Genomic DNA, 25,969 nt, shown 5'->3' with positions numbered 1-25,969 from the left:
TCTGGAGTACCCTGGACCATCTGCTTCCCAATCACCTGCATGTTGTGCTTGGTAAAACTGTGTGCTCCTGGGCCTCACTCTAAATCCAAACTGAAATAGAATCTCCAGCTAGGGTCTGGGTATCTGCATTGTAACAGGCATTTTAGGCGATTCTATGGACTCAAATGACTAAGAACTGTAGCCATAGGTGTCAAGGAACTTCAGGTCAATATCAGGAAACCCTAATCTAAACATTTCACCACACTGACACTCTTAGTCATGGCAGAAGTGTCCTAAACATACAGCTCTAGGCAGGACCTCTCTCCATTACTACTGCTACATAGAAATGGTTATTGGACTGTCCTGAGAACTCTTGAAACCTACAATATACAGTCAATTATTGATTGTTTACCTTTTTTCTACCAATCTGCACCTCTGAATTTGGCTCCATCTATAGTCAGGAATGATGATTGGTTTCTTCTGACATCTGTCAACTGTTCACATCACCCCCCCTTATGTGTGTGTACATGATGTGCCAGCTGGTGGTAAAGTCATGTAGCCACAGGCTACACTGACCCTAGAAAATATGGTGCCATTTTCAGCAAATCATTTTTGCCCCGGGTAGGACAGTGTGTATTGAAAGCATGCATTCAACACTTACCCTTCCAAGAGCCCTCGTGTCTATCAAATAACCTCTTTCCATCAATATCCTAGGCTTCCAGTCATCTGAGAGTCCTTCTCATTTGCTTCCTACCCAATCAGACATGGAGCCCTGCTCATTATTCTGAAAAACCTCTTGAATTTTTAGTTTTCTATACAGCTCTACAGTTACCAACTGCGTTTGTCCACAACCTTGCCCCTAATTTTAACTACAAAGATCCTCTGGGTATTTTCTCCCCACCCCACCTCTCTTTCTCTCTCATCTTGTTCCCTAGTTATACTCAACTTCCATCTACAGAGAGGAGCTCAAAAACACACTGATTTCACGGCATCATTCACCACTTAAGATCTACCATAGCTCCCCATTGCCTTGCAGATAGCACCTATACCTTTCTGCTTGGTATTCAAACGCTGCTGCCCTACATCCACCCCACCAAGTACTTACTCAGCCTCATCTCTACACATGGCGGGTTGGCCTATCTTCCTCCTTTCTCTCACCCTGCCTCATTCAAGTTCCCACCCCTGTGCCTTTGCTCTTGCTGGCCCCCTACATGGGATGCCCAGCCCTCACCCCCACGGCCATGTCATGCCCATTGTTTCTTCAGTGTCACAGCTCAAGGCTCACTGTCTCTGGAGGCCTCAGATCACCACGTGTCCAGGCTGCTCAGTACTCCTTTGAGGGGTTCCTTCTCTGAAACTCCCTCACTCATATTTCATTGTGATTTCAAAGTGTCTGCCTTTCCCAGCTGGATTGTAAACACAGCAGACATAGGGACCAAGATTTCTGCTTCTTGGTTGATTTTAGCACACACAGTAAGTGCTTAGTAAATGGTGGTCTTCTGCAAAGTCACGGACTTTGATTTATAGAAAGACCTTTCCACTTCAATAGGGGTATTCACTGTATGTGTTCTGGAGAAAAAAAAAGACCTCAACTGCTCATGGCATAAGCTCACCAGCTTGTCTGAGTGCTTAAATAAAATAATTGACAATAAGACTCTCCTATTTGTTTGGTTAGATTATGTGTAAATGGTTCATCTGAGCCCCTTAGGTCCTAGGGTAATTACACGTTAAGCAAGGTGTTTCTTACCTGATCTGGGCACTCAGTTGTTCTCAGGCTATTTCATGTAACAGAAAGAGACCTGAGAACCAGCTTCTGCTCTCAATTACCCTTGGGGGGCCTGGAGGAGACAAGCTGGCTGGGTGAGAGCTCTTGGAACTGCTTTCTTTTAACAGCCAGATTTCAGCCCTGCAATGACAACATGACCATTTGCTGACACTTACCTGTGCCAGGCTGCACTAGTGCCCTTCTGTGTTGCTACCAAACCTCATTTAATTAAGTTGGTTGCTTGAGAGATGACTGATTTATGAATCTGTGGTGAGGCCCACTCAGAAATTATTCTTGGTCCATTGAAACTTAAGCAGAAGTGGTTTTTATCAGCAAATGCTGAATTGCTTTTAAGGATCTTTTGGGCAAATATGCTGGGTTCAAAGTTTATTTGTTTTGAGAGAAACAGAGACAGGGTGAGTTGGGGAGGGGCAGAGAGAGGGAGAGAGAGAAATCCCAAGCAGGTTCCGTACCATCAGTACAGAGCCCAGTGCAGGGCTCGAACTCACGAAACCATGAGATCATGACCAGAGCCAAAACCAAGCTGGATGCTTAACCGATGGAGCCACCTAGGCACCCCTATACCAAGTTCTAAATAAAAGGCTTGGAGTGGTTGCTTAGGGCCAGTAGATGATTAGTACTTGTTTTTTTGTTTGTTTTGTTTTAATTTTTTTTTAACGTTTATTTATTTTTGAGACAGAGAGAGACAGAGCATGAATGGGGGAGGGTCAGAGAGAGGGAGACACAGAATCTGAAACAGGCTCCAGACTCTGAGCAGTCAGCACAGAGCCCGACGCGGGGCTCGAACTCACGGACCGCAAGATCATGACCAGAGCTGAAGTCAGACGCTTAACCGACTGAGCCACCCAGGCGCCCCTGATTAGTACTTGTTAAGAGAGGGAAGGTGCTCTTTGATTTTGGGGTTGTGGTGCTGACTGCACTTTCTTCCACCCATGCTTTATCATCTAAATTTCTTTTTCTGTTGTAGGACCACCTGGCCCACCAGGTAAGAACCCATGGATTTTCCTACGTCATGGGGAGGATGTGGGGGGACTAGTTCCCCAGGATCCCTCAGAAGGGACGGAGGTGGGAAGGGAGGTAGAATCTGGAGTCGGCCTTGACTATGAATGTGTCCCCCTCCTTCTTTCTACCCAAATTACCAGCTCTCCTGTCTGCTCCCACTTGAGAACCTGCCATTACCATTCCCCATCTGTCACTGCATCAGGTGGCGGCAGCACAAGTGGAAAATGAAGGGAAGAGGCAGGAGAAGATCTGGAAGAGGCATCACCTGTCCAGTTTCACTGGCTCAAGGAAACCATGTTAACCCCAGTGAAGACTTTTTTAAATGTTCTTGTTTCCCATGTTTTGACGCAGGACCTCCGGGAGTTGGTGGGTTACCAGGACACAATGGATCAGATGGACAGCCTGGTCCCCAGGGCCCAAAAGGAGAAAAAGGAGCAACTGGAAAAAGAGGAAAAATGGGTATTTTGGCAACTTTCCTAGTTAATTTTTCCTTGTTACTTGTCTCAATTATTGCTTTTTGGATGGGCCAAAGCTGGATGTAGTGGGAGGAAACTGTTACATCTTTGCATGCAGAACTGGTTTAATTCTTGCCTGGACACTATGAGCTGAGGTGCCAAGAGCATTCTTTTTAGTGCATCCCTAACAAAGGTTTATATCCAACTGGAAAGCAGCCTCCCTGGGAACTGACTCCCGCTCTTCTGCCTGCTCTGATGCAGACTGACAGATGCCAGGGGCAGGGGCAGCCCAGGGGCACTCCCTGGGCTGTGTGATGGCTGATGGCCCACAGGGTCCAAGGCAGCTCAGTCCGCAGAAGGCCAGCCATTACAGCTTTAATTGCGGAACAGAATTGATCCTTACGTGTTGATAATAATCATAATTATAAATGAGAATCAGTGTTGAATAACGATGGCTATCAGTGTGCAGACATTTTGTTTATCCCAGAAAGGCCCCAGAAATGTAATCCAATCCTGAGGATTCAGCCCTGAGCATTCTGAGGGCCAACTATGAGGGGGAGGAGACCACCATGCTAGCATTGGGTACAGAGCAGGTGGCAAAAGAGTGATGTTCAAAAAGGTTTACAGATCCCTGGCTTTGAAGAGGCATGCTTGATATGCAGCCCACAACCCAGTGAAACCATGAAAAAAAAACAAGTTCATTCATTTACATAACACCTATTTATATGGCAGGTACTATTCTAGGTGCTGGAGATCCAGAAATGAAAAAGCTGACAAGATCCTTACCTTCATGAAACTTACATTCTAGTCTGGGAAGATTGATAACAAACAAGATAAATAAGTAGACAGTATCATCTTACATGGTGCTAAGTGGTACAGAGAAAACACAGTGGCAAGGAAATTGACCGACAAGTGTGTGTATGTGGTGGGGAGGGAGGGGGGTACTGTAGATGGAGAGGCCAGGTAAGGCCTCCTTAGATGGGACCTTTAAGCAAACACCTGGAGGAAGGGAGAGAGGGAGCCATGGGGTGTCTGCGGGGGAGAGGATTCCAGCAGAGTGTGTGAGTCCGGTGTGCCCACAGGGTCTGAGGATCAGCAAGATGACCAGGGTGGCCGGACAGAGGGATACAAAGCAAATGCGGTGGAGTTGATGCCAGAGAGGTAGCGGCCAAATCAGGTTGACCCTGGGCATCTCAAGGACTGTGGTTCGTACTCAGACTGAGCTGGGAGGATTTGCAGCAGTGCAGAGACCTTCCCCGATTCACTGGGAGAGGATCGCCCTGGCAGCTATGCTGATGGAGGCTACGGGAGAAGAGGGAGGAGGCACCAGTGGAGCACTGAGAGGTGCCAGAGTCTGTGTATCAGTGGACATTGGGCAAATCCTTGGTCTCCCAGAGATCCCATGGACTCTAAACAAAGACGCAGATCCTCTCTGCAGCTGTCTCGCAGCAAGAGAGGCCTCTGGGGGTCAGCAGTGTTAGAATGAGAACACTAAGGTTGAGCAGAGAACTTGAGTCATTAAGGGCCCAGGCAGTTGTTCTCGCCCAGGGCCAGGGGAAGGGGAGACTAGCACGAGCCTAGATGTACAAACACAAGGATTATTTGATGAGCCTGGTTCTATGGAGAGGTTGTTGGAAGTACCGCTCAGCTGTGGGCCCTCAGATTCTGACCGGGACCACCGAACTCCAGTGCAAGGGCCCAGTCATCTTGCCGGAGCCCTGAAGCTGATCTTTAGCCTGGGATGGGTTGGCATTCCTACCTAGCACTCAGTGCTCTTGCAAGGAGGAGAGACCAGCTAGCCAGGGGGCGTGCACTTTGTTCTGAGGGCATCAAGAAGCCACTGAGGGGTTGCAAGGAGGAGAGAGTGACAAGACCAGACCTGCTTTTCTAAAACAACACTGTGGCTGCTGCATGGAGAGCACATGAGAGGAACAAGGACAGAAGTAGAGAGACAGTTCAGAAGCTACTCAGTATGTAGGTAGAGGGGACGGCAGCTCGGAGTGTGGGGAGACCAGTGCAGGTGAGTGATATCCTGTGGTGAAATCAGCAGTACCTGGTGGTGGGTGGATATAAGGAGAAAGGGGGAGGGAGACCACCAAACTGACTCTGAGATCTCTGTCCCTGATGACTGCTCTTTCCTGAGGAGGGGAGACCCGTATCAACTCAGGTTCAAGCATAACTCAGCATGGGAGGTGCTGAGATGCCTTGAAATGCCCAGGCAGAGATGTCAGGGGGCCTTGGAGATGCAGGCAGGTCTATAGTCAGAGGAGACCTTGGGTCTAGAGGTATACATAAGGGGGTCACCTGAAGTAGTGGGCATGTGCGCACGGGTGCCCTCACTTTTGGAGGGAGCTAACAGGAGAGGAGGGCTTGGGTTGAGCCCTGAGAAGCAACAACATCTGAAGACCAAGCAGGAGGGGAGGAGACAGCAAAGGAGGCCAAGGATAGAACTGAGTAGCAAGAGGAATAGCAGGAGAGGGTGGGGACATCTGTCAGCAAGTATTTATTGAGCATGTTCCCAGTTCTAGAGGGGAAACACAACAGATGCAGCCCCTATTCTGGAACTTTCCATCTTTGGTGGGAAGGCAAAAAATTACCAGTCAATAATCAAATACATCTGCAGTCACAATGTGAGATGCCTATCTGAAGGAAAGAACAGAGTGTGAAGAGATAGAATACAAAGAGGGAGGGTCAGGGAAGTAAAGTCTGAGGTCAGACTTGAAGGAAGAAAGCACACAGAGGGTGGTGCACACCTACAGCACACAGCCCAACAGGTGTGGCTGGGGGAAGGGATGTGTGCAGGGAGGTGAGGCTGGAGGCAGAGATCAGGCCCTTCCAGAGCCTTCAGGTCAGTGGTCTGGGTCTCCTGATCAGCTCCCAGGAAGGCACCACAGGGTCTCATACAGGATGTGACCCACTGGGCCAGGGTCATGACTATGGAGAAGGAAGGATTGTGATTCCAGCTGAGAGTGTGATTCCAGGATCAATAGTGGTTTGCCAGGCAGGGGTGGGAGAGAGGAGGAGTGGGTGCACATTCCAGAAAGAGGGAACAACAAGTGCTATTTCTAAAAACAGGAAAAAGAGCCTGTGTTCCACAGAGACAGGACTCAGGCTGGACCACACCCTCTAGCAGTGGTCCTCTGAACAAAGCATGCAAATAGGTAGTATTTACTGTCAGGCATGCTACCAAGTACTCTCTTCACTTACCTTAATGTGGTCTTCAAAACTGAATATTTGGGTTGGCCATAATTTTTCCGGATGAAAAAGCCTTATTTTCTGTTTCTACAACAGGCCAAACCCACCCATGCCCCAGGACCTTTGCACTGCTGTGCCCACTGACTGGAATACCCTTTCCCTGCCGTTCCTGCATCTAGTCCTGGTTCAGGTGTCAGCTCATGTGTCATCCTTCTTCCAGTTCATCCCTGACCTCTGTGTCTAGCCCCTGCCTCACAAACATAGTCACGTTCCCTGTTCTTTCAAAACACATATCCCTCCCCCAAAATTCCTTGCATTTGCTTGTCAATGCACCGATGATCTGATTCCCTAGGGAGAATGTGAGGTCCATGACGGTCAAGCCATGTCTGTCTGCTTAGTCCTAACCTCCAGGGCCTGGGACACCCGGAGAAGTGGGGCAATAATGTCATTGTTGAAACGAATAGGCATAACTTGTCCAATGTCAAAAAGGTAAGAAGCGGAGGAAGCAGGACCTGAAACCAGGTCTCTCTGACTCCTGGACCCTGCCTCTTAAACAGGACCACACTGAACTTGCAGGATGGAGGGGCTGGCCCCGAGCTGTGAGAGCAGCGTCACCAGAGGTACCGCAGAGTGGGAGCTGTGCCGTTAATTACTGAAGGACACAGGGCTGCTCACCCCCTTGGGCCTGAGCCTAATGCCGAGTCTTACTGTGAGGGCCAGGAGGTGGCCAGTCCTTCAAAGAAGTCTGCAGGACACGTGCAAGAACATGCAGTTCAGTGCGTAATAACCTGGCAGGGAGACAGAGTTGGCTTTGTGCCTCTTATTTCCTGCCCTGCTTTCAGGCAGAGGAGTGCAGTGGAATGAGTCCCAGGAGCATCTGCCTCTGTCCTCGACTGGCTCTGAGGCCTTGGACAGGTCACTGTACCATAGGGCCTTGCCTTGGTCTCACCTGTACACTGAGGAGGGTGGGTTCCCACAAGTCCTACATGGTTTCCAGTTTTTAAATGGTCTTCTTCCGTGCTTGTCTCTGAAGGAGAGACCATGTCTCATGTATTCTATTATTTGGCACAGCTCTCTGCCAGGCCCAGGTGAGGCTCAATAAAGAATTGATGAATGAAGTATACAGGCGTGCATGCATAGGTGTGTGCATGAATGAGAGGAATAGAGCATAGCTTCCTCCATAATAGTTTCCCATCCAGTTGAAAGAGAGGATGTATCTTACACACGGCAGATACTCAAAAGCTGGTTGTTTGGATTTGAAGACTGCTTTCTACTGCACAGCAGGTAATACTGCCAGAAGAGAAAGCTGAACTTTCCTGCGCAAACAATGGACAAATAGGGCCCTGTGTAGAAGATGGGTTGTGTAGTAGGGCTAAGTGTAAGGAACAAGAGAGAAAACTGTGATCAATATCTCAGAAGTAATTAGAGCGGAGCTGGGGAGGGCGTTGCATGGGGAGAACAGGAAGACTGAGCCCAGAGAGACTATTAGTGAGACTGCCCCTGGATGCTAGTGGGGACCCAGGCAGGATCATGTCTGCAGGAGGCAGTGGGGGGCCTCTGTAGGCTCTTGAGAAGATGAAAAACCTGATGAAACCAGAGGAAAGGGATCTAGAACCACTGTTTCCAGGAGACTGAAGTAGCAGAGATAACCCTCAGATTCCGCCCTTGGCTGAACAACAATGGAATAGCATGGAGCTGATGGCATGGGCCAGGTTTGGGCCCTGGCTCTTCTACTTACTAGCTGTGTGTCCTTGGGCAAGTTGCTTAATCACTCTGTGCCAGTGTCCTCATCTGTAAAATGGAGACAATAGCAGTATCAACCCCATAATGTCATTTATAAGATTAAATGAGATATATATATATATATATATATATATATATATATATATATATAGTACTTAGAACAGGGCCTGACACATACTAAGTGCTATATTAGTATTAGCTGTTGTTTCCAAAACTTGATTTTAATCCAAAAGGCAATCTAAGTTGAAATGCCAGTATTCATTTGAAAGCACTGACTGAGGTTTGGAGAGAGAGACCTAAAGGGTCTTAAATGTTGTCAATTTTGCAACTAACATCTTTGATGAAGTCTGACATTCTCTTGCCTCAAAACCAAGCATTTTCTTTTTTTCCATCTGTCTCTCACTTTCTCATTAAGAGTTAATACTGCATTGTCGTCTTGAAAAATGGAATCCTCATAAAACAGAAATAAATGCTCTCCTCTTCATCTTGGGACTGGGTTTCCTGTGACACCCTCTGGCCCCCTTGTGCCTCCCTGCCTCAGTCAGTGACAGATGGTTCTGCCAGAAATAAGCCGTCCTCCCTCACCCCCTGCCGTGAAGATGCTGGTGTTGACCCCAGGGACATCACACAACCCCAAACTCTAAAGCTGGTGAGACAGTTTGTTTTGCGTGGGCACCACTGGAGAAGGAAAATAGCAGAGAGACACTTGCAGCATGTGAGTCAGGCAAGAAGCTGGCCTCTCTTCTCTGCAGAATGTGCTGACTCAAGCCCAACAGAAATCATGGGACACACCATGTCAGGGGCCAGGCTACACAGTGGAACAGCATTGCTGTGCACTGCTGAGGCTGGCCAGGCTGGAAAGTGCCGCTCACGGCGCCTCTGATGGTGAATGCGGTTAGGTGGTGCTGTACTTCTGACGTGGCATGGCCAGGGCACGGCCAAGGTGGGACGAGAGGAAACTTTGTCGGAAGCATTGGTTGTAAGAGAAACGCTGTGTAGAGACAAAGCATCCCCCACCCTTTCAGAAGGAAAACTTAAAAATGATCATGCACACCCAGCTAAGATCAAAATACATTCTTTTTTTAATTTTTTAAAATAAGTTTTCTTTATTTTTGAGAGGCAGAGAGAGACAGGGTGTGTGTGGGGGAGGGGCAGAGAGAGAGAAAGACACAGAATCTGAACAGGCTCTGGGCTCCAAGCTGTCAGCACAGAGCCTGATGTGGGGCCCGAACTCACCAACCGTGAGATCATGACCTGAGCCGAAGTCAGACGCTCAACCGACTGAGTTACCCAGTCGCCCCAAATCAAAATATATTCTTAAGCAGAGGTCTTTAAGATCTTTGGTTTTGTGTACTCACCCCTGTGGGGGCAGCATTACAACAGCTGCCTTACGGTATGAACGTTTTCTTTTTTTTTTTTTTTTAATTTTTTTAATGTTTATTTTTGAGACAGAGAGAGACAGAGCATGAACGGGGGAGGGTCAGAGACAGAGGGAGACATAGAATCCAAAGCAGGCTCCAGGCTCTGAGCACAGGCTCTGAGCCTCAGCACAGAGCCCGAGGCGGGGCTCGAACCCACAGACCATGAGATCATGACCTGAGCCGAAGTCGGACACTCAACCGACTGAGCCACCCAGGTGCCCCCAGTATAAACGTTTTCCTGATTCGTATGTGGCCTTTTAGAGAAGGAAAAGAAAAGACATACGAGGAAGGAATAAAGGCAAAGAAGGGGAAACTGGATGCTTATGCAGTAAGGCTCTTTGAATAAATGCCTGAAAAAGAAAACCCTGAAATAACTAGAAAATGCCATTTCCCTGAGCATTGCTGAATCGGGGTCATGTGAAACCTTTAGAAGGTTATCAGTTACGCTTGGTGCAATGTGCTGGCCAGACTCTATGGCAACGTTCTAGTCTTTTGTGTCCTTCAGATAATGTGCCAAATTGCCTATTTAAAATACTGACAAAAGGACGTCTTCGTGTGCAGAGGTCACTGATTAAGGGCTCTTCTTAAGTGAGTGAACCACTTTCCAGCAAGATGTCCTAATGACTGTGGGCAGGGATGACCCAGAACCATGGGTTTTCAGAGCTGTTGTGAGAGATGCATGATGAGCCATGCCCTCCCCCCCACCCCCCAGTGGGCTTGGTTTGCCATCTGTGTGACGGAATCCATAGCAGAGCAAGTGCCCACAACGGAAGGGCTGCCCCTACTCTTGTTCACATCCTCTTCCACTGTGTTCCCAGCTCTTCACTGGGAATTGGGCGTCCCAGTGCATTGTACCCACCTGACATCACAAGCCGGTGCCTCCTGCTCCCTCTGCCACAGCTGAATTTCATGGCTTTCGTGTAGGTGTGGTTTTTATGGTTGGTAGAAATCCAGCAGACGTTTCTCTGCTCACTGTGTTGTCTAACAGTGATCAGTACTTTAAGGTTCTTGAGCACACTGCTGTCTTCCTTGGGGCAGTCCGTAGCTGGAAGAGCAAAAACCACATTGAACATTTATCACTTCCCAGCATAAAGAAAAGGTGCCAAGAACTGCAGCTGTAGGTTTTGGGGGGATACTGCCTTTGATGGCAATGCAGAGTATTCCAGTACGATCTGTGATATGATGTGATGTAATAACTTCCCCATTGCTGACAGGACTTTTGAGAAGGGCCTATCAGATAGTGCAGAGGGGCTTTTAGGGTAGGATGGGAGGTTACTCTGAGTCACCTCTGAGGTGCCTTCCAATCCCTAATCCTCTGATTCTCTTGAGACAGTTCTGTTGGGATCCTATGGGGTGGTAGGAAGTGGGTCCAGATTTTAAAATCTGGAGGGAGGATCAATGCAAATAATGGTGCTGCTATCTGGAAACTACCTGCCAGCAGTGCATAGTAATCATATTATGCACCAAGTTTGCTTCCTTTCTCTCAGGGATCAGAATGCTGTACTCTCCATAGTCCGTGTTGAGATGGGCCATTGCATAGATTCTTACCTATTTTGAGCTGCGAGTGACAGGTCTGCAATTCCCATAGTCAGGACTCCCCAGGAACAGAGGCAGACATTTCACACACAGCATCGTGTTCACACTATCATCATCCCTCTTCATGCTTGTGCTAGAGCAACTCTACCTGTTTTGCTATTTTGATTAAAAGCATTTTGCATTGAAGTGTCACAGAAAAGGAACCAGATATGGAATCAGAAGATCTCTGCCTGCTCACTTAGTGGCATCAGTGATAACCGCTGTAAGCCTGAGTTCCAGCTTCTGTGAAATGACAGTAAGGATACGTTACTAGCTCACCACTCCAGTATGTGGTGAGGAATAAACCAAGTAATGCACGTACCCTTCTAGCACCGAACAGTCCCGTCTGAGTGCTCCGCTCTTCCTGCGTGGCAAACTTCTGATCAGGCCTTACCTTCCTTCTGCCCTTGCTGTGATTGTCCCTTTCTGGTCCACTCCTCTCTCTTCAACCTGTTGGCTCAGGCAAATGTCCCTAAAATATTCAGAAAAGCCACCTGGAAATACTATTTGTCAATGAATTTATAATCACGCTGCTGTCCAAAAATGGTTACAGAGTCTTCTGCATTTGGCTACTGAAGCCACTTCATCTTAAACATACAAAGTACAATATCACTAAGTCGTGTACCAGAGTTTCTTGCGCTATAGGCTAATAAATTATTTTTCCCCCCTCAGGGCCACCTGGAGCCACAGGAACTCCAGGAGAAAAGGGAGACCCTGGTGAGCTGGGTTTGACTGGAAATGAGGGCCCACCAGGGCCAAAGGGGGACAAAGGAGTCAAAGGGGATGTGTCCAATGATGTGCTCCCCACAGGTAAGTGGCTGGCACTTGGGCTGTCTCCCAGGGTGATCAGGCCCACAAACCAGCCTGGTTTTTAGTACAGAGGCAGCACAGGTTTTCTCTCCTTTTCTACTTTGTGTGCCCATCTGCTTTGCAGCATGTTTTAGAGTGCTGTGCTTCCAAGAAGGAAAAAATTGTGCATGTTACCCCAAGGTTGGCGAGACCAAATCTGAGATCTCAGCATAAACAGTTTAGATAATTCAGGTCTAAACATCATGATTAGATTGAATTAGGATGACAGGAGCTTCCTTTTTCCAAATATTTATTAAGCCTAGCACAATATACAATAAGACAAGTAAGCAAGCAATTTAAGATACCTCAGAGGACAAACTGACAGAAAGCTCAGGCATTTTCTTCACAATCGAGGTAGGATCATCTTCAGACCTTAATCCTCAGCTTTTGGATGTAGAATTGGGCAGACATGGTTGCCGATCTTCTTTTTCTGGCTTCCAGCCCAGGTTCAAAGCAGATGGATGGCATCTGGGGTGGGGTGAGGAGGTAGAGGCACAACAAACCAGAAGGACAATCACATGGTGGAAAGATTGTGGTGGTGGTGACAGCTGATGGGCATGGACGAGGAAGGGGCAGGAGAATTTTAAAAGCACAGTACTTCAGAGACATAACTATCCTCTTAATGTAGTCAATAAACCTTTTTGAATATCAAAGAACACCATTTATGAATTAGAGACTTTGGTAGTAGCTGAGAATATGAATATGAAAATGAGTAAGACAGGACATCTGTCCTCAAGAAGCTAGGATGATAGATGTTCAAGAATAATGACCCTGAATCAGTCACCCATCTAGCCACTCAAAATTTGTTGAGCACTTAGTCTTTGCCAGGCACTGTGCTAGGACCAAAGCATCAAGGAAAGCTCAAGTTATGTTTAGCATGCTTTGTTTCATACACAGGGAGGTTGCTATGCAAAATATATATAATTTAAGAAGTATTTTGACAGGATCATAGACTCGTGAATAAACTTTGAAAATATGAGATCGTGTTATACTTCACTTATATGGGAATCTACACATCCAGAACACCGCACTCCCCTATACTACTGAACAAGTGAGGGGTGATGACAAACCATTCAGAAAAGCAACATCACTGAGTGTACCCCAATTCCAGAGACCAGGCAGAGCTGAGTATTCCCTGGTCAGAGAGCAGACAAGGCCTATGAGGGCAGATCATGTCTGCTCTGCCTACAGATCTCTGCCCCTTTCTGAGTGGGCTTGGACCTGCCTCTAGCCTCTGTGGCCCTGGCTTGCCCACTCACGCCAGTGACCTCAGTGGGTTATCACAGGGCAGGACAGGGAGGATGAGACTCAGTCTGGAAGTAAAGAAACAGGCTCAGAGGGTTAAGCTGCCTGCCCAAGGTCACAGGCTGGACAAGATCTCCTGATTTCTCCTACCACACAGAGCAGTGCTTCTCATACCTGGCAGCATATTCGGAGGTTTTAAAAAATACAGATGACCAATCTCCTCACCATTTTGATCTAACTGTTCTGGATGGGGTCCAAGCAGTAGAATTGTGTTAGACTGACTCTAGGTGACTCTAATAAGCAGTCAGGGTTGAGATCCTTCAACGTGGCCAGTGACATGAGCATGAGCTTTGGTGTGAGACATACCTGAGGTTAAGTTGCAGGCCTGTTCCCAGTTGTGACCGTGGGCAAAGCACTGAACTTCCCCGAGACTGAGGTCACTGAGGAGCTACTAATGCTGTCTCACAGAATGGTTGGGAAGAACAATGGAGGAGGAGATGTGTAAACTTCTTAGTGCAGTTCCTGGCACATAGTTGGAACTCAACATCTGCCATGGGAACTTTCTCGACTTTGGACGGCCAGGGCTAGAATACAGTTATGCCTGGGAATGGGGGCTCATCAGTCCTCCCCAGGGCTGTTCATTCTCTTTTCCCCTGGGAGAAACCCATCTCTGTTTATGGCTCTTGAATCAATCTCTCTCCCTGCACCCCTTTCTCTCTCTCCAGGTGCCAAAGGTGACCAAGGCCCACCTGGCCCGCCTGGCCCACCTGGGCCCCCAGGCCCTCCAGGTCCCCCAGGACCCCCCGGAAGCAGAAGATCTAAAGGCCTACGGCAGCCAAACATGTTCAATGGCCAGTGCCCAGGTTACGAGCCCCTGCCACAGAGAACCTACCCCTTCAGCTAATGATCCCAAACTCTCGGGCTTTACCCAGGCTTTGCAACCAGATTTTTTAAACAGAGGGAAATTTTGCCGAAAGCTAGAGATTCCCCCTTGCAACATGCAAATGGCTTGGGCAGTCTGCCCCAGGGGAGAACTGGTAGCAGGTTTAGAATTGGCCTCCCACACCCTTCCCTCATCACTCTCCCCTCATCTGTCACCAGTCTATTCTTCTTTGCCAAATTCACCATCCCTTTCCCCTGAAAGGGTCTCAAAGGCTAAGCTATTTACTCTGGGAATGTGAAGGGCTTGACTGATGCTGGGGAGTTGAGGGGGAGGTTCAGATTGGTTAACTCCCCACAGTACTACAGTTCTGCCCTCACCACCGCAAAGCTTTGTGTGCTAACCACATGTAGGGCACAGTGCTAAGTACTTGGTTCACGAAATGATACAGGAATCGGTATTGCCACCAAATTATAGATACAAAACTGAAATGCTAAGGAGCTATTGTAGCTTACCCAAGGTCACTCAACTAGTAAGTGACAGAGCTTGGATTCAAACCCATGTCTGCCTGCCTCTAAAGTCCTTCTCTTAGAGCATATTCCTTTCAGAGATGGAAATCCACACATTGAGACTAAGCCAACCCAGGGCAAGGGACGCCTGATCTCTGGCAGGCCAAGAGGACTTGTCTGTCGGCCAATCTGTGACAGAGGTGGCCATAGGATTGAAAGCTAATTAGAAATCAAGGGCCATATAAATAGAAAATACTTCTAAGGTGATGCTTGAACTTCTTCCCAGTGTGGTGACCCGGGACCGACTCCTGGTCAGGCCACGAGAAGGCACCACTTGATGGCATCATGTCAGTGGCAGAGAGGAGGATACCGACTGGAGTTTCTTTCACACTTGCTGTGGGCTTCCCTGCTGCTTTCCTACATGGTCTTTAGTTCTGTTTGGTGCCCTGGTCTTTTAGGAAGGCTTTTGGGGGCACACATCAGCTGTCAAAGTGGGCAAATCAGTGCTTTCAAAGATGTCACCCCCACCCCACCCCCCAGTCAGTGCAGCCTGATTATGATTCTGCCCAGCAGTTAGTTAGAAATCACAGCCTCAGGGCCGAGCTGCCCCCTCGGCTCGGGGCTCAGCACCACCCCCTCTGTTAGTTTCAGCCCTTTGTTCAGCTGCCCTTGGAGAATGAGCTGAACAGGAACCTTCGCCTGGAAGAAGGGGGAATCTGACTTGAGCTTTTGCAGAGTCCCAATTTGCCAAAGACTATGTCAGCCAGGGCATGGGTGCTGGAGCAACACCTGCCTCTGCCTGGCCTGCCTACTGAGTAGGGGCTGGGCCTCAGAGTTGTGAAAACTGCTTTAAAGGAGAGGCCATAATCTCCCATTCGGCCTCCTAGAAATGAGTCCTCTGTTGCCAGGCATTTGCATCTGAACTTGGCCTTCTCTCCTGCTCCAATTCCATTTCTTTAAGCTCCCTCCCGCCCCCACAGCTTTAGAAGCAGGCTGGTACAACATGAATTAATGAGAGCCTTTTCTTTAGATGAAGAACAGGAGGGTCTCTCTGTCCCTTTCCTGTATGAAACCCAAGTTCCTTAGTAGAAAGTCCAGATGAAACTCAGAGGCAGCAGAATTGCATGGGGAGCGGGGAATCATAACAGATTCCCCAAAACTGCTTTCATCAGGGGACATGAGGACTCGAGGCAAATATAGGCTCATCCTGCTAGAAAGAAGCTTAGACTGCAGAGGGTCCTGCCCTTTATTTTACTAATAAAATAATCTCTCCAGATTATTCCATGAGCTGCTCTTGGGACAATGGAGGTAATCCTTTCTATCTAGCAACTACAGGTGACTTGAACCTCTTAGAATTTGTCTAGGCAAGTGGACCTGAACTTCTCTGGAAAGCCTGATTTGCCTCAGCCTGCCCCAGACCAGGTCCTTCTCCCCAGCCGACCCACTCCCTGTCTTCACACTGGTATATTCCTCCCCTCCTTCTCTGTCCTACTTCTGCTGCCCCAAGACACCTCTTCACCAAGGTCTGAATTAAGCCCATCTGTTAAAGGTAACAATTACAACCCAGGCCTGATGGCTTCTTGCTTAGGTATAGCTTCAAACCAACTATAAATTGGGCGCCTGTCAAGGACCTACATCCCATAGACCTTCAAGCAGACACAGGTGGGAAGTGGTGGGGGGGAGTTCAAACATCTCTGGGCTCCTTCTTCTGTGATTCCTCCCTCTGGCATCCAGAAAGACAGGGTAAAAGGGGCCACCCTCTCATGAGGACCCATCATCTTCCCTGAAAGTGAAAATCCTTCCTGGAAAATGCAATCCATGATAGTGATACCTACCACCTGCCCAGAGGGGCCAGGAAATTATCAGTAAGTCTCTTCCCACCCCCCACCCCCCCAGAATTCTGAGGGCTTGGACAGACCACTTTTTTCCTTTTACTGACAGCCTCTTGAGATTGTATTACTTTAGCAACTGTGCTCCTAGAAAGCGTATTAGGAACACACCAAGTGGTGGAGGTGAGGGGTGAGGGTATGGAATTGGGAGTATATGACTTGTTGCTTAAAAGCAAGCAACCAAAAAACTTGGTACACCTATTATAAAGAAAGCTTATAGGACTAGAGTCTGGAATGAGGTGGGGGAGAGCACCAATAATAAAGTTACATGAGTCTCACTGCACTGCCTGCATTGGCTCTGATCATTGCCGTTGTCGTTGTTTTAGGGGAGACATGCGCCATACCAAATGATGATACCTTGGTTGGAAAAGCTGATGAGAAAGGCGGGGAACACCATTCTCCGCAAGCAGGTGCAGAGGCAAAGCATCTTGTTTTGAAATTCAGAAATTGGATGTCTTAAAGTCATAATTGGTAGGTGAATGACTTTCCTTTCTCCTCTTTTGACAGAATCCATGATCGCTTCCATTGGAAATCCAACACAAGTACTGAAAGTTAAAGAGACATTTGGGACTTGGATAAGAGAGTCTGCTAACAAGAGTGATGAGCGGATCTGGGTGACTGAACATTTCTCAGGTACCTTCACTTGACAATGACCCACATCATTGTGGTAGTTGTGCCTTTAATCTGTTGCCTGCCTTCAGGCTTCTTCTATCTCTGTGTGTCTGAAATCCCTGCTGACTGGTGTCACAGAACTGCCCTTTATTTCAGACAGCACAAATGAGTGGGCAGAACACTTTTCTCCGTTGAGCACACTGGTGACAAGCCTTGCAGTTCAGGTCACAAGGACATGACCGGGGTATTCCCAACTTAGCTTATCCAGAAGGAAGCAAATATCATTATGACTCCAGTCTTAAAAAGCCCCAAACCATAATGTGGAAGAAATATCAGACAAATTCTTGTGCACTGTCCATCTTTCTTTAAGGAGAGTACTTTTGGCCATCTTTCTCAGATATCTGTTGGACAGAGAGCCCAGGGGAGAAGGTGAAGTGCCATCTTGCAGACACACTGCATCTAAGCATGACCCTAGTTATACTGCCCCAGAGGAACGTGGTCAGGGATTGCCAGTGAGGGTAGCAGTAGCCTCATTCCAGAAGGGATCTGACCATATTCACTGGTCAGAGCGATAGCTGAGACACTGTGCTTCATTTCATCAGGGCCAAGTGATCAGCGGGTAGTGACCGTGTGGGCTGACAGCCAAGAAGGATGCTGGCTCAGAAGGAAAGAGGAACACTGAATTAGCAGTGGCAGGAGGAGGCAGGAGGTGACTGCCCAAGTGCCAAGTGTTTGCTATTCCCAGTACAGGCCTATATCGGTCTGATAGATTTTATAAACAATCTAGGGTATGCTGGGAGGGAGTGATACAGTTTTCCTAGGAGGAGTAAAGCCAACTCTGTGGCTCCTACCTTTGAAGCATGGTTTAGGAATCCAGAGAAGAAAACTGGACTTTGAGTTTGGGAGTCTGAGACTCTAACCTGGACATGAACCCTTGCAGGACACCTCACTCTCAAGTTCCCTCTTTCTAACTCCCCTGACTCACTCCCAAGCTGTGATTGCCTCTCCCTGGCTTTCCCCCTGCAGGCATCAGGGTGAAGGAATTCAAAGACCAACCCTCCCTGTTGAATGGCAGTTACACTCTCGTGCATCTCCCATATTATTTCCATGGCTGCGGGCATGCCGTTCACAACAACTGTCTCTACTACCACAAAGGAGGCTCCAACACCATAGTGAGGTGAGTCATTTGGGTCACAGCTGTCTTTCCGCATCCCAGACAGCACCTGTGTGGTGCTTTAATAATCTGAGAGCTACTTAGGGTTTGGGACTGTGGTGCCATCATCTTCCTGTCCCCAGAGCCTGGCACACAGAGGTCAGTCAGGGTTTTCTGACTGAATGAACCACAGGAAACAGTGAGTGAGCCCCATGACCAGGCCCTGACCTGGGATCTGCAACACTGCTGCTTGGGACACCAAGACTAAGGTCAGAGCCAGAGAGAGGTAGACCTGGTGTGATTAGGGCTGCAGCTTTGTCATCCTTTGAGAAAAGAAGCAGCCAGAACCTAGCTCTCCCTAGGCAGGAAGGTTCACACACACTCAAAGTTTCTGAAAAACTTTGGGTGTGAAGAATTTCATGTCCCAGCTGGGATCATTGAAGACTAAGGATGACAGTGCAAAGCCAGGGAACTTTGCGTTCAGATTGATCTGTCATCTTGATGGAGCCCTTGCCAGGCCACCTCTCTTCCTCTCTGCTTACCAAGGGGAAGGAAAGTGGTCACCTGGGTAAGCTGTACTCGGGGTGGCAGCCATGTCTTCCTGGCTCCCCAAAAGAATTGCTAAAATTTTGTCTTTGTGGCTCAAGAAGAAATCAGGTTTTGGGCCGAGGCAGGGCATCTTGGGAAATGAAGAGAGTAGGGAGCTCAAGTCAGGTTCCAACTTCGCCTACTCACTCCATGGCCTCAGACAAGACACCACCTCCTGTGGTCTGCAGCCCTCCAGCTGTACCCTTATCTGAGATAATTCCACTATTATGAAAGCCATGGTCCTAGTCATCCAAAACAAGAGATAAGGACCTGAGAGAGGGCTGGGTCCCTCTTCCCTTGCCCTCACGGCCCTCCTCCACTTGGTGAGGTCCAATCGCAACAACCTTGCTGGCATTGAGTGTGGGTGAGGATGGGGGTGGGACACATGTCAGCTGTGGCTGGAAGCATCTCCTCCTCCCCCTCTCATCTCCCTCTCCCAGGCCTCCCCATCATTTCCATATCTCCCTGGCTACCTCATTGGGCAGAGTCTTGTGTTAACAGCAAACAACAACCAACCCACCTCCTGTTCAGAAGCCAGTACTCCCCAGACACATTCCTTCCCATGACATTTCTCCTCATTTAATTCTGCAGCTCCCTACTGCCACAGCACTGTTTTTACATAGGGATGAAGGTGGTAAGGGAGTTCCAGGATGAGTGAGCCCCAGAAAGAGGATTGGCCTCTCCAAGAGTGTCTTCTAACAAAGCTACGTGTGTGTGACACGCTACTTCGGCCTGCTCTATGCCAGGCCACAGGCGGGGCCCGGGGGCAGGCAGGCTGGAATAAGACCCTGTTTTTCCTGTGAGGGGACAGGCCTCCTCAAGAAATGCAACTGCTAGGTACCAGACCAATGGTACTGATGGACTGATTGGCAGTTCTGAGCTCCAGACATTCAGAGGAAGAAGCAGAGGTGGGCAGGCAGGCTGTTCTCAAGGCCTTATTTTCTCTGGTGTCTCTCACACTTACCTCAGGGTCTCTTGATTGACTCCAAGTTTGTTAGTTTAGGCTCCACCGCATATCTGCAGATTCATGCTTCCCCTATATCTTGTCTTGCTCAATGGCACCCTCTTGTGTTTTTCTTCTCATTTAGCCTAACGTTCATGAATTTTATTCCTGGAATTAGGTAACTTTTGAATCATAATCAACTTTTAGATATGGTCTGGATTTGGAGTCTGCCTGTTCAGACAGTCTCCAGGAGCTGAAGGCATGGGATTCCATGCTATAGCTGAATTTATCCAGTCACTTTCCTGACAAGAAAACTGCATGGCCTTGACTTGGCTACGTTTCTTCTCAGCTGACAACTTTCTTCTTCATTTAGACCACTGTGACATTTTTGTCATAAAAATTCCAGCATGGGATAGAGGAAGAACCCCCAAAATTGCAGTTAGAAAACCTAAATTCTAACTCTGGCTACTTACTCATATTCCTGGGCTAGTCACTTTCCAGCTAGACTGGACTAGATCATTTTTTAAGGCCCCTTGCAGATCTAAGAATCTTAGGACATTTCAGGAGGCTGGCAAAAAACTGAGGAGTCATGAGGGTAAGGAATTTTCCTGGGGCACGTGGCACGAAGGTGGACACTTTAGATGTAGTCGGCATCCTTTACATCCTTGGTCTGCAGAGCATTGTGGGTAAACCAGTAGACCTAGAATTTAGAAATGCAGAATCCCAAGCCCCACTCCAGTTTAATAGAGGAGGCAAAACAAAAACAAAAAGCAAAAAACAAAAAACCTACCATTGTCCACAAAAATGCTGACTCATATCTACCTTTTTCACATTTCAGATTTGAATTTGACAAAGAAACATCCCAAACTCTGAAACTTGAAAATGCCCTGTATTTTGATCGAAAATACCTCTTTGCAAATTCCAAGACTTACTTCAATTTAGCTGTGGATGAAAAGGGTCTTTGGATTATCTATGCTTCAAGTGTGGATGGCTCAAGCATTCTTGTCGCCCAGTTGGATGAGAGGACATTCTCTGTGGTGCAACACATTAATACCACATACCCCAAGACCAAGGCCGGTAACGCCTTCATTGCCCAAGGGATCCTTTATGTCACGGACACCAAAGATCTGAGGATAACATTTGCCTTTGATTTGTTAGGAGGTAAACAGATCAATGCAAACTTTAATTTAAGAACTTCCCAGTCTGTTCTTGCCATGTTATCCTACAATATGAGAGACCAGCATTTATATTCATGGGAAGATGGTCATTTAATGCTTTATCCTGTGCGGTTTTTGTCAGCTACAATAAACCAGTGATGAGATGCATTCTGTTCCCCCTTGACAAGTTTCAGATGTTCTCTGGTACCATGAATATTCCAACATAAAACTTGTCTTTAGGGTAACCAGGTCCTTAGCTGTCATAATCTCATGACATGAGTGTTTATATGGTCAGGGAACCCCCTTTAAATTCAGATTCCTTAGAAGAAAATAGCAACAGACTGGAGGTCAAGATGGCTATGATTTGGTGATTTCTCCACAGACTATCTGGGCAAGTTACCCTTCTCTCTGTGAGCCTTGTTTTCCTGACTGGTAATATGAAAGGGCTGCCAAAGATGACTGGCAAGATTCCCTCCACCTGTAGGGATTTCTGTGCTTCTCGGCTGTTACTGCTTTCACAGCTGTTACATATTTGGTTTGGTTTTTTGGTTTTTAGCCACATGCTGAGCAAATTTACCTCCGAGATAAGTCCGAACACTTGAGCAATGAATTCCTTAGTAGTGACTTGTGTTCAGTGCCTTGGGAAGCTGCATGGACCCTTTAAGGCTGTGGAGGGACCACATTACCCATAATTTACTACCATTCTCTGCGTCTGCATCAGCCACCACAGCGCTGGAATGAGCATCATCCTGGGCTCGCGATTGCCGCTCCAAAGTTAAAAAAGCCAGGCACAACTACACGCTCAGGCTTGCTAGTGAAACAGAAACAGGCACTTCCAGGTTCCTATCAGTCTCTGATCCGGCTGTAGATCACAAACACTGAATCCTCACGTCACCCTGGCTGCTGCTTTCACTGCTACACATCTGCTATCAACTACTAAATATTATGTGAGTAGGCATTAATCTAGCTAGAACCATGGGAAGCCCTCTGCAGTTTTTGGAAGAGGCACCATTTGTGATTATTATCTAGAACAGGGACGGGCAAACCATGGCCCTTAGGCCAAAGCTAGACCATTGCAAGTTTTTGTGAAGTTGTATTGGAACAGGGTCACTCGCCTTTGCTTGTGTATCAGAGTTTGTGACTACTTTTGCTCTACAGTGGCAGAATTGAGTTGTTGCGAAAAAGTTGAGTAGGGGCCCTGCAAAGCCTAGAACATTTACCCTTTGGCCCTTTACACCAAAAGTTTGCCAACTTCTGGGCTATAAAGTGAGGCTGATTGTTGGCAGGGCTTGTTCGCCAGAGGCTGTTTGTTATGTTTTGTTTTATTCCAGACAAAGAAAGAGTAATAATATGGTTTGAGTGTTTGGTCGAGGGGAAGGGTGAGAACAGCATAAAATTAAGTGGCCCTCCCCCAAAGCGGTTAGTAAACCGCTCTTTCCCTAATGTAGTTTCAAAGGATGTCATCTGATCCCATTGGAAGCTAGGAGAAAAATCCAGTTTAACTTGCACCTGAATGCCCTTAAGTATGTAATTTCTGCCGATTCAGTTCTTCAGACATCCTGCAGCCTGGTGTATGGGCAGGGCTGCTGAGAGGAGAGAGGAATCTGGAAAGTTACTGGGGTCCCACAGCCAGGAAGGAAGGGGACCCAGAGAAATCTTATGTAAAGATTTTTTTATCTGTTTGCCTTCACTGAATTCGTGTGTGTGTTGGAGGAGAGCCACACACTCAGGGTTTTTCATACTTGGGGGCCCCGAGTGTGGCCTGATCACTTATTTAATGGAAGCATTTTGAAACTTATGGGCTATACATATTTGGGTATTTAAATCTCCCCACCCCCTGAAAACACTTAGGCAGCTACTGGGGACTTCTTTGTTGTTGTATTCTCAAAATAATGGATATTTGAAAGCTTTTCTTCACTTCTCTGTTAGATTGGTTGTGTCCTGTCAGCATAGCTTAAAAAAAAATACTGTTCAGATTCATGTTTTGTAACAAAGTAAAATAGTTTCATACTTAAGATCAATGCATCTAGAGAATACTAGTCTTTTAAAGTATTTGAATATATGTGTTTCTGTTTCTGGACATAGGGGACCTGGATATGAATACAGTTTCATAGTAATAGTGGTATTAGTAATATATACATCCAATACTAATTATATATATGGTAGCAACCAAAGAATCTTGTTGAATTAGCACATATTCCTTTCAGAAAAAAATTTTTAGAAACCTCAGTCTTGATATCTGAACTATCCTGACTCCCTTAATTGTGGGTATGGGATTATATACTCACTGCTAAGGAAGTTCATACTGGGATTTTTTTTTTTCCCCATGGAGGACTAATATCGGGATAACTGAGTCTGAGCAGGGTGTAAGTAACAATATAATAGGGTTGAAGGTTTGTCTTTACACAAGGCAAAGAATCCAGATTTTACTCCTTCTTGCCTGCAAATACTACTTTATAAAAAAAAAAAAAAGGCTTGGGCTCACTGCTAAAGTAGGATGTACAACCTAATGTTTTTAAGTCAAGATACCATTTTAGAAGTTTACATTGTCACTTATAATCAAAGTTGCTTTAAAGCACTTTTCAAATATCTGCACTTCTGATGTCAGAATCAAAGCAGATAATTTCCTAATTCTTCTTTAATCTAAAATAGATAGCTTTCCCCTGGAAAGTAAATAAAACTGTCCTCCCAACCTCAAATGTAGGCCAGACACTATTTCAAAGCATTTTCTCTCAAAGTGATAATGTGTCGTATCAAAGCCGTGCAGGTGGTCATGGTCTCAAGTGGATCACTAAGCACAGATGTTATGACAGAGAAAGAGTTCTGGGGTGAAAGCTTTAAAATGAGGAGTTCAGGGGCACCTGGGCGGCTCAGTCAGTTAAGCGTCTGACCTCAGCCCAAGTCATGATCTCCTTTTCAGGAGTTTGAGCCCCGCCTTGGACTCTGTATTGACAGCTGAGAGCCTGGAGCCTGCTTTGGATTCTGTGCCTCTCTCTCTCTCTCTCTCTCTCTCTCTCTCTCTCTCTGCCCTTCCCTGCGCATGCTCTGTGTCTTTCTCTGTCTCAAAAATAAATAAATGTTAATAAAAAATTAAAATGAGGAGTTCCGGGCTTAGGTCCCTTTGCAGTCATTCCCTTCAAGGTTGCTAAGTGAGGGGCCAATGAGACGCTATGATCCTTGAAGAGCCAGGAGTCACTTTCCAACTTCAAGGTACATTTTGTCTGTGACTAATGTCAAACCACATGAAGAGGTATGTGATAGGGCTTTTCAGTTTCTCCGCTGCTGCTGGGACCTGGTGTAGCAAGCGCACTATTAAAAGATGGGATGTCCAATCTGTAACCACAGATCTGAACAATTCTGAACAACAAATGAATCATGGTGAATGTCTCTCTTTTGGTTGCCGTTTATTTAACGTTAGTCAATAAAATAAGTCATACGTTGAAACAAGTGTATTCTTATTTTTACCTCCTGTTGATTTACATGTAACATTTACAAGAAAAAATAACAACCCAAAGCAATATTGTGGAAGAATTACATTGGTTGCTCCTCTGTTGAAACTCTTGGAATTTGCTGACTCCTGAATACTGAAAAGTCGTTGATACGGACTATGTGTTCTCTATAGGAAAAACCGAAAAATGTAGAAACCAGTAACTAGAACTAGAGACAGACATAAACTCAGTGAAGATCTAATTTATTGACATAGGCAAAGCAATTGGAAAGAACATAACATTTTGATCAAAAATAAAATAAGACAGACATATCGGACAAAGGGCTAGTATCGAAAATCTATAAAGAGCTCACCAAACTCCACACCCGAAAAACAAATAACCCAGTGAAGAAATGGGCAGAAAACATGAATAGACACTTCTCTAAAGAAGACATCCGGATGGCCAACAGGCACATGAAAAGATGTTCAGCGTCGCTCCTTATCAGGGAAATACAAATCAAAACCACACTCAGGTATCACCTCACGCCAGTCAGAGTGGCCAAAATGAACAAATCAGGAGACTATAGATGCTGGAGAGGATGTGGAGAAACGGGAACCCTCTTGCACTGTTGGTGGGAATGCAAATTGGTGCAGCCGCTCTGGAAAGCAGTGTGGAGGTTCCTCAGAAAATTAAAAATAGACCTACCCTATGACCCAGCAATAGCACTGCTAGGAATTTACCCAAGGGATACAGGAGTACTGATGCATAGGGTCACTTGTACCCCAATGTTCATAGCAGCACTCTCAACAATAGCCAAATTAAGGAAAGAGCCTAAATGTCCATCAACTGATGAATGGATAAAGAAATTGTGGTTTATATACACAATGGAATATTACGTGGCAATGAGAAAAAATGAAATACGGCCTTTTGTAGCAACGTGGATGGAACTGGAGAGTGTGATGCTAAGTGAAATAAGCCATACAGAGAAAGACAGATACCATATGGTTTCACTCTTATGTGGATCCTGAGAAACTTACCAGGAACCCATGGGGGAGGGGAAGGAAAAAAAAAAAAAAAGAGGTTAGAATGGGAGAGAGCCAAAGCATAAGAGACTGTTAAAAACTGAGAACAAACTGAGGGTTGATGGGGGGTGGGAGGAGGAGAGGGTGGGTGATGGGTATTGAGGAGGGCACCTTTTGGGATGAGCACTGGGTGTTGTATGGAAACCAATTTGTCAATAAATTTCATTAAAAAAATAAAATAAAATAAGACGGATTTTAAAAAACTGAATTGGTGTGAATTTGGGCAGGTATCTTAATCCCTCAGCCTCTGTTTCATCTGTAAAATGTATAATAGTATTACTTACCTCCTTTGATTTTTCTGTGTCAAATGACAAATGCTATGAAAATGATATAATTCTTGATAAATTATTGTTACTTTTACAGTTCATCCTTATGGAGAATCAGATTCTTGCAGCCTTATTCGAGGGTTGAGGGACTGCATCAGGGACACCACACCACAGTTTCTGTCTGCTGGCCTGTTTGATTAGGCGGTTAACAC

General features: G+C 46.6%; 1 protein-coding gene across 11 annotated transcripts in view; it reads left to right on the top strand.

The window, feature by feature from the left end:
• GLDN (gliomedin) overlaps positions 1-23,812 on the top strand; it is a 104,500-nt gene extending 80,688 nt beyond the window's left edge. For all 11 annotated transcript variants that reach the window (XM_047864372.1, XM_047864376.1, XM_047864367.1 and 8 more), the window contains 8 exons: positions 2,733-2,750; positions 3,119-3,226; positions 11,829-11,966; positions 13,976-14,113; positions 16,855-16,938; positions 17,036-17,161; positions 18,167-18,317; positions 20,663-23,812. In XM_047864372.1, coding sequence (XP_047720328.1) covers positions 2,733-2,750; positions 3,119-3,226; positions 11,829-11,966; positions 13,976-14,113; positions 16,855-16,938; positions 17,036-17,161; positions 18,167-18,317; positions 20,663-21,140 — 1,241 coding nt within the window. In that variant the 3' untranslated portion in view covers positions 21,141-23,812. The remainder of the gene's footprint in view (positions 1-2,732; positions 2,751-3,118; positions 3,227-11,828; positions 11,967-13,975; positions 14,114-16,854; positions 16,939-17,035; positions 17,162-18,166; positions 18,318-20,662) is intronic.
• Positions 23,813-25,969: the final 2,157 nt, after the last annotated feature.

This window comes from Prionailurus viverrinus, chromosome B3 (genome assembly GCF_022837055.1).
Source record: "Prionailurus viverrinus isolate Anna chromosome B3, UM_Priviv_1.0, whole genome shotgun sequence".
Classification (NCBI taxonomy): Eukaryota; Metazoa; Chordata; class Mammalia; order Carnivora; family Felidae; genus Prionailurus; species Prionailurus viverrinus.
The sequence above is the reverse complement of the archived record's forward strand: the minus strand, read 5'-3'. Positions and strand labels throughout refer to the sequence as shown.